The 12,615-nt window shown below is 38.6% G+C and overlaps 1 protein-coding gene across 1 annotated transcript in view; it reads left to right on the forward strand.

The window, feature by feature from the left end:
• The window catches only part of SLC9A7 (solute carrier family 9 member A7), an 80,337-nt gene that overhangs the window by 26,905 nt on the left and 40,817 nt on the right, over window positions 1-12,615 (forward strand). Inside the window, exons 2-7 of the mRNA XM_026103217.2 lie at window positions 3,477-3,676; window positions 4,996-5,073; window positions 5,791-5,867; window positions 6,973-7,085; window positions 8,406-8,511; window positions 8,803-8,944. Of these exons, the coding sequence (XP_025959002.2) occupies window positions 3,477-3,676; window positions 4,996-5,073; window positions 5,791-5,867; window positions 6,973-7,085; window positions 8,406-8,511; window positions 8,803-8,944 (716 nt within the window). The remainder of the gene's footprint in view (window positions 1-3,476; window positions 3,677-4,995; window positions 5,074-5,790; window positions 5,868-6,972; window positions 7,086-8,405; window positions 8,512-8,802; window positions 8,945-12,615) is intronic.

Below are 12,615 nucleotides of genomic sequence, written 5' to 3' on the forward strand. Positions count from 1 at the left end.
TTTAAGATAGTTGTATTTTTAAATGATTTTTTTCTTCCTATCTTAACCCTTTTCTTTAACCATATCTTCAGTAAGATGCTTCATTCTCTAATGCACGATGTCTGCCTTTTTACATGTGGTTCATGAATTCTTTTCTGACTATATCACTATACATACTATAAGTATATAGATCATGTTATAATAACATGATCTGAAAAAGAGTTAGTTCTCCTAGGATAAAACAGAACAAAGGGGTTAGTTAGAAGGCATTTTTGACCCTCACAGCCATTCTTGCAGCATTTCTGGAAGAGAAAGGCAAGGATGTGCATAGTATGTGCATGTTCGCACAGTACCAAGTGTCAAGTTAACTCATTGGTTCTACACTGCCAGTGTCCTCATAACTTCATCTTTTCAGTAATCTTTTTGAACTACAACATCATACTGCTAGGAAAAGTTAGTTAGTATTTCTGAGGGCATCCCTACCCCCTCCTCCAACCCAGTTATCAGTAGTTAAAGGTATGAGAAGAGAATGAGGTGGTCCTCTCTCCTTCACAGAGGAACTGGGCCTCCATCTCAAGCTGTGAATTGACTGAAAGCTCTGATACAACTTGCCTTCTGCAAATCTATAAAAAATGATTATGGCAGCCCAGATTTTTCTGGGTGTTTGCACAGGCATTCCTAAATTCGTGTTGTAGTTAACTCCAGGAACTTCTTAGCCTGTAAAAGACTTAATGTTTAGTGGAAAAATGAAGATACTTCCATACAGTTTTCCCTGAAAGACTTCAAAGATTTTTGGACAAATATTAATGGCTTCGGGCTTTCTGCAGGTCACTTTCCTGATGTCAAATGTGCTTGACACATTTAATTTTAATATACAAAACCTATTATTTGAGGACTGTACGATAAATATAGCTGTATGCCTGTACTGATATAAGATCAGGGAACTCATCTCTTGAACTATCAGTTGCCTAGTTTTTGTGCTGATGAAGCTGGCTTGGAATCCATGTGGCCTATTTGGCCTCTTCTGTTTTCATAGCTATTTCCATTTGAGACAAAACCCTGTGTAGCTTTAGCTGCTTGATTGCACCTTGCCTCGGCCTGCTGCCACTGCTTCTGATGACCTCCTGCTGCCTTGGCACTCACCACCCTGAGGACAAGCAATAGCTGCAGACCTTGGTCTCAGCTGCATCCTGCCGTTGTTACTTTCCTATGGTTGTGGTGGCTGGAATCGCAAGACGGCAGCCAAACAGCAGGGGGTGGCCGTTCCCAAGTTGTGTGGTGCTCTATGCAATGGCCATCAAGTTTGGTATTTTATCAGTAGAAAGGGAATGAAAGACAGATGTTTTGCTGTAGCTGTGTTAAATGGGCCATGGAATACTAGAAGGTTCAATTATGTTTAAATTCAAACATTAAGTATCAGCTGCGGATTTAACTGGCTCATCTTCAAAGCTTGTTTTGAAATAATTGATGTATTTTATTAGAAGAGGAAAATGTATAAGTGGATTATATGCAGTCCTACAGTAAGATAACATTGTGCTCTCTTGCTATTGCAAGAGGGATTTTCCATCCGCTTTTACAGTGAATTCGTTGAATGATTGTCCTTTTGAGCTCAACTATTGCGTCTGTCACAATTTTCCCCTCTCAATTCTCAGTTTAGTAGCAGTGTAAATCTGGTTTTGTATGCCACCTTTATGTATAATCAATCTGTACAATTTTCATTCTGGCTTCTGATTTACTACAGGATTTTTGACTGATTCCAATTAGATCAATTTTTAATATAGAAAATCTTCCTGATGCATTCTGGGATCCTAGCCCTTTCTAGGTATGAGGAGAGTGAGGAGAACAAAGTTTTGATCATTTGACTAGTTGGGTTTATGGAAAATGTCTCCTGTTATTCTTTGTGGTGCAAATGGCTTGAAGTTGACAGGTTGTAATCTGTCATTTTGCACACAGCTGCATTTCTGTTGCATCCAGTATGAGTAGTTGTAAAATGCCCTGGGATCATTGGAAAGTATATTTGTATAAAATTCCATATCTAAATTGTCACTATTTGACAAACAGATCTCTCTCCCATGTTTTCTTTGAGTATATACTTCTCTCCTACATAAAATAAATGTTAACCTTCTGATTACTTTTTAATGATCTTTTTGCTATTATGTTTTGTTCATCATAAAGAAAGTGGGACCAGAGGCTGAATGCCCACTGGAGTGTCACAGCTAATATGTTGTATCTTCTTTTGCTTCAAAATTAATTTTTTCCATTCTGAACTTAAAGATGAGGGGTGTTCTTTTGGTTGACCTTTTTTCTTACCATTTGTTTACCCTTTAGACTATGCCTTAAAGATAAAAGGCTTTTTTGTTATCTTGTTTATTCCTCTAGTTATTACCTGCTGAACTGTATTTACTATCTGGGGAAACAGACCTATGGATGCAGAGCGTGGGCCAGAGAGAGCAAAACTAGCATTAGCTGCTGACTTGTCAACAAAAGCATCATTCTGTCACCCTACAGTTGTTTGGAACTTGGATTTATCATAGGTTGTTTAAGGGGATAGGGAATCTTTAGTAAGCAAGTATCAATTTGTTTACTTCCCAGAGCAGGAACAGTTTGTGCCTATGTTCTTATACATCCTCTCTGTAGGACTGGAGTTCTGTTCTTAGTCCATTGTAAAAGGGCGACGCTCACTTTAGACCTTACGTGCTTCTACAGCCTGCTGGCATGGCACTTCCATTAGCTTGCAGGGTTTTCTTAAGCAAGCACAAATGCTCATGCATATGATGTATCTCTCTTTACTGTCGGTGCTTTCTCTTTTTTTGGTTTTTTAGGCTGGCTGGGTAATTCTTTTTTCTTATAATTCCTGAATCTCATGTCTCTTATTGCTCATTTTACCCTGTGTTATTTTTGTGAAATATGGAGAATACTTGCAAAAGATATGCAGCTGACTCCTTGGTGCATTATCTGAATTTTAATTCACTACCTATGCAGAGTGTGGGAAATCCTACAGCTAGTATTGTTTGCTTGCTTAGAACTGCCAGGCAAAAAAGCTGTGTCACTGCTGCAGCTCTGAAATACTATGGCAGACAGTTTCAGCTAAGTTGTAATATATTTTCAGCAGTCATTATTTTCTAGCAGTGGTATATCTACACAGGTGTAGATTGAAGGTGAAATGTATTTTATGTGTCTTAGTGTTTAGCCTGTAGCACAACTTGGGGATTTGCACTTTAGAGGTGTAAATGAGGGTAAGGAAGAAGACACATGACATGGAATATTAGTTGTCTCTTTAGGCAGATACCAAATTTTACAAATTTATCATTAGCTGTAACATGTTTAGGGCCTCTGTTCCTTTGTAAGAAACTGATATTAACTCTTCACTTCAGAATATGTTTATGATGCACATAAGCTTGTAAGGTTCTTGCATTATACCTTAGACGATATTGGAAACTTGAAAGTTAGGTACAGGAGTGGCAAATCAGCCTTACGGATTTTTAACTCTCTTCCAGGACTCATTGTTGGGGTAATCTTGAGATATGGGACTCCTTCTACCAGTGGCCATGATAAACCATTCAGCTGCTCACAGGAGAACCGGCCATTCACAACCCTGCTGGTCAATGTCAGTGGAAAGTTTTTTGAATATACCCTCAAAGGGGAAATAAGCCCTGGAAAGATCCACAATGTGGAACAAAATGACATGTTGCGAAAGGTGAGGATAGACCATTTCTTGTTGATGTGTGCTGCCTGGCTGAGTATTTCTCCTGCTTTGTGCTCTTTATCTATACTTCCCTCTCTTCTTCCCAGTTGAATGTTAGGTAGTATTAAGTGTCTGTATTTCTGGTAACAACATTTCAAGGCTTAGTTCAGAAGCACCTTATGCATAATATTGCTACTAGCAAACCTCTGCGCTGTTGCCTGCATGCAGGCTTTCCCAGATTCTTTGAGTGCTGTTTAAGACTTAATGGATGTTGCTAACATCTGTAGAATTCAGTAAGATTAGCTGTATCAGAAAAAAACAACCTGATGCTTCCTTGTATAACATAATATGAGGAAAAATGACTACTGATTGTTTTTAGTGGTTTCTTTGCTAGAGTTTTTTAATCTGTTTATTTTCAGGGAATAGTTACTGCTTTACATCCCCATAGTCCACCAAATGAGAAAATCTGACATTGGGAATAGAATTCATCTGGCCAACTGTAGCTCAAATCTACTATTCGGCTTCAACGGCAGGAATTAAACACCTTTGATGTGTAGCAAAGGTAGACTTTGAGGTATAGGAATTGAAACTTTAGGATTGTAATCTAAAAATACTACTTTCTGCTGACTTATAAAGAGACCTCAGGTGACTGCTTGTATACATCTGTCTGTTATAGACATCTGAAGTTCAATGAAATGAATGCCATTTGGGGAGTGAGTGTATATTTGTGTTCAGGTCTTCTAATCTGTGCTTAGACAGTGGGTGAAGAGGGCATAGTTATGTGTGCAGGTAATCTGTTTGGATTTCAGACATTGTTTTTTGTCCTTTTCTCACTTCACACTTTTTCATGGATATCTGCAGCTCCACTGAGATACTTGCAAGTGATGGATGATCCCACTTCTTGAAAACCAGTCTTGTTTCTGTGACTGGATTGGTTTATGACTATGCTAGTGGCTAGACTCACAAAAAACATAAATAGCATTTCATCTGTAAATTCATAGAATATCATGATCTGACACAGTAAGTCATATCTTCTCCAGCATCATTTCTATTAGCGCATTTTTTCTTTAGAAAGGGATAGTGTTTGGGGTCATTTCAAGACAATCATTGGTGATGGATGTAATGTCTGTTTATGTAGTAGCTACTTACCATGAAAATCTGCAGCTTTTTTTTGCTGCTGCATATGTGTAGAGCTGGCCAGTATTTTGGAGGGTCAACCTGGCAAGTTGTTTGCTATCTCAACAAGCAAAAGTCAGTTTTCAAAGAACTAAAAAAAAAAGGAACAATTTGTGTGTCTGTTTCTAATTGAGGTTTCACATTTTATTTTTTAGGTAACATTTGACCCAGAAGTTTTTTTCAACATTCTGTTGCCTCCTATTATTTTTCATGCCGGGTATAGCCTGAAGAAGGTAAGTATAATCAGTTCCTGAGGAAAATATCCTTTTCTTTTTAATGTGAGACCGCTGATCTATTCAGGAATGAGGTCTCCATTTCAACATGTCTCTTATGGCAGTAAGAAAAATCTCAGCTGGCTAGATCATATTTTTTTTTAAGAAAAAATATATTATTTCCTTACTACAAGTGCATTACATTTTATTTCATCTTACTGATTTTTTTTAATTATTATTATTAATTATTTATTTATTTTTGAGCCTTGTCCCCTGGTTAACATTGGTTGCATTTAAACTAAGGGATTTCTTGCCAGGAATTGTTCTGGTTCTTCTTGAATGGCCAAAATGCAGTAAGTTACCCTGAGAAATGGGCCCAGACCTGAATCCTGATGGGAGTGTTTGAATGGCCAGAAGGCCCAGATTGTGAAGATACCATGATTACTAATGTGGTGCCGGCTTTTTCTTAGATTTGCAGCCAACTCTTGTATCTATTATAGAAACTTTTGTTTGGAAAGCTTCCTGTCAATAAGCTCTGATTAGGATTGAATACATGGTTCAAATTTGGTTCATTCAACTTATTGAAGTTGGACAGAATTTACATTGCAGTAACTGAAACCTTTGTCTGGAATGCTAGGGTCTTTCCATGTATTTCCCTAAGTGTAACATTGTGCTGTGTGTTTTCGAATGGGTGATATCACTTGTTTAAAGGATTATGTAAATTTCTTTCTTATTCAGAGACACTTTTTCAGGAATTTGGGCTCCATTCTGGCTTATGCCTTTTTAGGAACAGCAGTCTCTTGTTTTATCATTGGGTGAGTGAAATTTGTTATATCGATTCCATTTTATATTAAGTTTTAAGTGGATAGTCTTCCAGATTGCCTTCCTTTTATGATGTCCTAGATGATTTTATTTGTCTATTTTCCGGATGAAATTCAAGCTTAAATTTTGCTGAGCTCTATCTGACCTTTAAATAGTACTATGTCCATTTAAACAATACTGTCAAGTTTGAATCGCTTGACAGCTCTAGAGTACTAAAAAGCAGTGTTCAGTTTTTGATTTAATGATTTAGCCCAAAACCAAACCTTATTAGACTCTTACTAACTTTCATCTAGGTTGTAGGTGCTACTTCTAATAGAAATTTAGCTATCAGATTTTTAGAAATGTCCCTTTCAGCTCATTTATATATACATACATACCTGCACAGGTTCACAGAATAGTTGGGGTTGGAAGGGACCTGCAAAGATCATCTGGTCCAACCCTCCTGCTCAAGCAGGGTCACCTAAAGCAGGTTGCTCAGGCTTGCCCATATTCATATGTGTATGTATGCACATTTTTATATATACACACGTGTGTGTGCACACATGCAGACATTTAATCTGAGATAACTAGTCACAGTGGCTTACTTGCATAAAATCATTTATACTGCAAATGTTACTGTGTATCTTTGGTGCATGCTGAAATACAGAAATCCTGAATTGCAGAGGCGATTTTAGTTTGTTATTCATAGAATTACAGAAAAGCAAAATACTTTAAAAGATATTCTTACTGCAGAGCTTTTTGTTGGTGTACTGTGTTGAGAGAAACAATACTGAGGGGGATTTTGGGCGGGGAAGCAGTCCCTTTCGGGGGGGGGGGGGGAGAAACAATCTGTAGATTATATATGCTAATAGTGAACAGATTACATGCTTTGCTTACTGATTTTTAAATGATAGGCTGGATCATACTTCACTCTTGACTCAGTTCATAGGGAAAAGAGGAAATTTTAATTTTGAGAGCTTAGTGGTTCAACTGTGACTGTTCCACAGAGCTCTAGCATAACAAAGTCCACCTGAAATACTGTTGCTTGTGGTTTTCGTTTGCCTGTCTGAAATGCACCGACTTGTTTGAAATACACCGTTTTATCCTCCTTCTCTTCAGGAATCTCATGTATGGTGTTGTGAAATTAATGAAGTTGGTGGGACAGCTGTCTGATAAATTCTACTATACAGACTGCCTCCTTTTTGGAGCGATAATATCTGCCACTGATCCAGGTAGCTTGCTGAACAATTTTTAATAGCTTCCAAAGTGATTGCACTAGTAGGATTGCTGGCTGTATAGCACAAAGATATTAATGGTACTTTTATTTTCAGTTATGTTACATTAATATCGCTGATCCTCCTCTGTGAAATGCACACAAATTCTGGGTGTTGTGAAAGCTGTTCTCTGCCAGGTTGGTGCTGGGCCGATATGATATGATGGTATGCTTGGGGATGAATGTAACTTTCCTGTTTACATATTTTATTTATTTTAAATATTTTTCATTAATAGATTTTTTTTTTAAGTTTATATCAAGTCTAAGACTGCGTCTGGGCAGCAGGACTTCTGTAGTTACCTTGTTTACGACATCAGATAATTCTTGAGCTGTATTTGGGGAGGGAGATTCATTTTGGGGGATGGCGCTTTTGTTTTCCTTCAGATGAACTTCATGTTTTACAAATTTAAGCAGAAGAATGCTCTTCCGGCAGAGTAAATTGAGCATTTGGCAGAAAACCTAGTTATCCTTCAAAGTACTACAGGCTCACACACATGTCTGTGCTTGACAAATCAGTCTGGAGGACTAGTGTGTATTGGGGTGGGGGGAAGGTTGTGGTGAGGTATGAAGCTTGACATTTAAAATAGGTTGTTTGACATGCTTAGGGTTGGTTTGTGTGTAAATGAGAAGTAGCCCCTGTGGCTGAGCTGAGTTCTGAACAGCTGGTGGTTGTGCACAGTTTTGCCTTTGTGCAAAAAAATTGTCACGCTCCTGTATAGGAACATCTTCAGGATCATTGTCTTTTGTTTCAGACCGAAGGGTTTTTGAAAAGACTGTTATAAATATTTAGTGGCCTTTCCCTCTTCGAATTCTGTATGAATGCACACTCCAGTGGCATAGTGTATGCTTTGGTGAGCATTTAGGATTCTTAGCACTATTTTACAATGACTGAAATAATAAAGTTATGTTAACAGTCCATACAGCCTTAAAAGGTGGCCAGAGGTGCACAACTTTTGTAGAGTATGTTCCGCTTAAGATAAGCAACAAAAATTAACAGGGTTTTGGTAAAGGGTGTTGTCTACCCTATGTCCATTGATCTTGGGGGCTTCCTCTAGTTTCCTAGAGAAACTACGTGCAAGTGGGAGTGTAACAGAGCCACTTTCTGTTAAACATGACTACTCTGTTTCCCACTTTGATGTATTGATGTATTTCAGTTCCTAGATTTTGTTGCCTTAGGCATACTGGAAAGCCTGCTCTGACAGCTCACACCATAATCCTGAAGTCAACCAGTATGATTATATACACATATATATTTTTGGTTTTTTTTATCTTTCTGTAGTTACCGTGCTAGCAATATTTAATGAGCTGCATGCTGATGTCGATCTCTATGCCCTTCTGTTTGGGGAGAGTGTGTTGAATGATGCCGTTGCCATTGTATTATCTTCGTAAGTAACTGCCTGACTTTCTACTCTGAAATCACTTAATTGTTCTATGTATTTGTCTAAAATTAATTATTTTTCTGAGAAATGTTATTTTAAATTTAAATGGATTGTCTTGAACTGAGTTAGTAAACATTGCAAACACTTGCTAAAATTCTTTATGCGCATGTGCACTGTAAAGAAAAATTTGCCTTCAGCATGGGGATGTCTCTTCTGTTGTTCAGGCACTGTTCTTCACAGAATAAAACCTTTTTGATGCCATTTTTAACTTTTCATTGTGTAATTCTGTCTTTCTAGATCTATAGTTGCCTACCAGCCAACAGGTGAAAATACCCATGCTTTTGATGCAGCAGCATTTTTCAAATCAGTTGGTGTTTTCCTGGGAATATTCAGTGGTTCTTTCATGATGGGAGCAGTGACAGGAGTTGTGACAGCTCTGATATCCTTTTTCATGTTTAGCTCTTCCAGACTAGATGCTACATTCAGATCCTAGCAGGGCTCCCCTGTAGGAATGTTGACTCTAGCTTGTCCTAATCTGAATGTGAAGATGTGATAAATATTCACATCACCTCTGTCTCTACAGGAAGTCATATAGGTACCCATAGAAATCACCTTTTTCCTGTGTAACTGTGGCCATACTTGAAATTCTAATGATGTTGCAGTATCCATTGCGCTGGCAAAAATTTAAAGCAAAGGGGAGGCCCTAGATGGATAAGTCCGAACATCTATCATCTTAGTTTAAGGAAGCAGTTTCTGCTATTAGGCTTGAAAGGCAACCTCAGGATAACCGGTGGCTTGTTCTCCTGTCTTCAGCAAAATCACTGATAATAGTTATTTCAAACACTAATGGATTCTTTGTGAGAATCCTGCATTTAACCTTTCTGCTGGAAGTCTGATGTCAAGCATCTCAGATGAGACTGTACCTCTACCAGAGTTAACATTGTAATATGACGTGCTTTGCATGACCTTTCTTGCTCTCATGAAGCTTAGTCCCACTATTTGATCTGTTTGAGTTTGGCTCAGGCAGTAGACCTTAAGCCTGACCTGCTCAAGAGGTCATAATGCTACATAAGGGGAAAAACTGAAATTCTTTGCTGCTATACTGGCTGGTGTAACCCCATTTGTACACATCTGGGCTTGCTTTGATCTGTCTAGACTTCTGAAAATTGATGTAAAAGGGGTAGAATGCAATATTTTATATTATAATCATAAACCTCTGGCTCTTTATCTTAAGCAATAATATCTCAGCTGTATCTTGCTGTATACTCACCACACTGGTTTGTCTGTTCCTATCCTGCATAACAGAAAATACTTCAGGTATAAGGGGGAAGACATGCTGGAATGCTGTAATGTTCAGTTTTCCAGCTCCACTGTTCAACGATTGATGTGATCCAGAATCATAATTCTTAATCTGTGTTTTAGGCTATCGGCCATCCATAGCTCTAGCTGGTCAATGCTCTTGCTGTGTATTTGGCTTTCTCATTGGCTACCAATTACAGCTAAAATGCACTCAGATCCATTTTGTAACATCATATTTCTGAAGCTGCAGTTGGTTCTTGCTCTTTCTATTATGTGTGCTCATAGGGTGCTATGAGAATGGGAGAGGGGAGGCTGTTCACAAGACAGCCTCTGGTTAAAAACAAAACCAAAACCAACATATGTAATCTGTTGCTCAGTTATACAATTTTAATGTTTTTCTTTGGGAAAATTACTTTATTTCATGTAATACTGTAGAAAGAAACTATAAATGGGCATTGCACTCTTTTCTTAGCTAATTAGAATCCATAACTTAAGCCACGAATGATGTTAATGGACTCTCATTGCAAAGTAATTTTCTGTCATGCTGTCGAAACTGTGAAATACCTGTAGCTGCACCTCTTTACTTATGAGAGGTTTAATACATGGTTGACCTACTTATCCATGATTGTTTGAAAACAGATGGAATACTTAGTTTGCAAATATGATGCAGATAACTGGCATGGACTCTTTCTGGCTTTTAACAAGTTGTCTTGACCATACTATCTGTGGTTATTTTTATAACAGTGAAGGTATTGTACCACTTTTTTCTTTCTAAAATAGAGAATCGGCTTGGTTGGAGTGAAGTGAAGCAGAATGTGTGCCTAAGGAATAAAGAAAGAAAATTGTCTTTTGTTTTTAATGTTCAAGTTAAGAAAATAAAAATAGAAATTTATATGTGAAATAATTTAATTTGAAATAACACTTTAGTTTGGTGAATTATTATATGAATTAATAAAAGGATTTCTTTTCTTCACCTTTCTCTCACTTTCCTCCTCCTCCTCCAAAATGATGAGCGCAGGTTTTCATTTCAAATTGAATGATATGTTTTAGTGTGGTTATATATAACAGCAGCAGGGGGATTTAAGAGTTTGATTCACAAAGTTGCTAGAAGAGAAGGCTAGAAATGAGGAATCGATTCTCATGAGGGCCGTTTCCTATTTTCAGGAGAACAAGATTCAGTCTTTTCCTTTCCTGTGGAGTGACTGATGTGGCTATCCAGTCAGACAGCAGTTGTCTGCCTGTCTTGCTGTAAGGTACTCTGGGGAAAATTACTCTCTCTCCTTGAGCATTGTGTTTCACAAGGACACAGGTGCCTGTTGAGCCACGCACTGGGAGAAACCTGCAGCTGGATAATCCGAGCACTCAGTGGGAAAATGAATTCTAATTGTTGCTCCAGTATGTGGTACCACCATGGTGTTGTCACAGCAGGTTTGCCACCAAAGAAAAAAAAGGCCAGGCCAGCCATAACTGCACATCATCAAAAATTCTAATGAGATGGTTTTACGTGGAGAGGAGACTGCCTGGAGAATAACAGTTGTTGAAAAATCCTGAGTTTTATTTCTGGTGCAATGCCAACTTTTGGGTTTTGAGGATGATTTGGACTTTTTTTTCTTTTTTAATTCTACATTGTGGAAAAATTATATTGCAGCATAAGTATGTTCTTCAGACCCCTTTCCCTCTGTTGAGTAGCTTAGAATAATGGTAAGAAATAGGTGTTTAGGGGGAGGAGGTGTCAGTGCTCAGGATTGCTCTGTGCTAATGAGGCTGTCACTGAAATGCAGCCAGTTGTATTCTCCTTCATTTGTTTGCCTCTGATGTTAACCACTTGGGGCTTGTTGTGAACCTGTGGTAGAGCCCACAGGAGAGAAAATTCCCACTCAGTCTTCTGGGCTACCTGAATGCTTCTTGCAAGAGGCAGCAAAGGTTGCTGTGAGCTCCACACCTCTCAGAACCTGTGAATTTCCTTGTGAAAGTGGTGCTGCTCAGTGCCTTTGCCATCCCTTTTGCCTATTGAATCACAACTCCCCAAACAGCTGCGTTGCCATTAGTTTTCATTTGTGTAATGCTGCAGAGAGCCCAGGATGCAGCTGCTTTGGTGGGTGGAGAATGATGGTGGATGATGGTGCAGCCCTGTGTGTGACACGTTTCCATCGAAGTACCAGTCCCCTCCAGGTGGGGAAGGGGAAAGTGCTGCCTGCTTTGCTGTTTCAAGTGTCCTGACTTTTCTCGCACTGCCCTCCTGCTTGGATTTCGCAGAAGATGATGATAGTTATCAGCCTTCAGGAAGACGAGGGATCTCTCTACCACTCCAGTTAGCACGTGGTTTCTTTCTGTTTCTACTAGAGATGTGCGTAGCTGTCTGCACTCCAGATATCGTGAACTGTACGGTGTTCACCTGCTGTCAAGAGTAGTGATGGGTGGAGGCGGGTGAACTGTACCATGAATATGTGAACAACTCTCTTGTTGTATGTGGAGAGCTGTATTTATTGAAACTTGTTCCACTTTTTCAGTAGCTATATGAAATGGTAAATCAGTGTGTGTTTGGTGACATTGCTCAAGTTCACTCTCATCTGGAAGATGAACTTGTTTTCTCTTCCCTTTGAAAGACTCAGCTGTTGTGGCTGAGCTGGCTCTTTCTCTAAAACTCATCAACACGGGGAGAGGAAATACATTTTGTTGTGGACAGGATTTCTGTTTTACCTCAAAAGTACAGAAGTAGCCATACTTGCTGAAAAATGACTTGTCAACAAATCTGAACAGAAAAAATCTGATAAATCTACTTCATTGTAGGGTTCCTGTAGTCAAGAACAG

Source organism: Dromaius novaehollandiae, chromosome 1, assembly GCF_036370855.1.
Source record: "Dromaius novaehollandiae isolate bDroNov1 chromosome 1, bDroNov1.hap1, whole genome shotgun sequence".
Classification (NCBI taxonomy): domain Eukaryota; kingdom Metazoa; phylum Chordata; class Aves; order Casuariiformes; family Dromaiidae; genus Dromaius; species Dromaius novaehollandiae.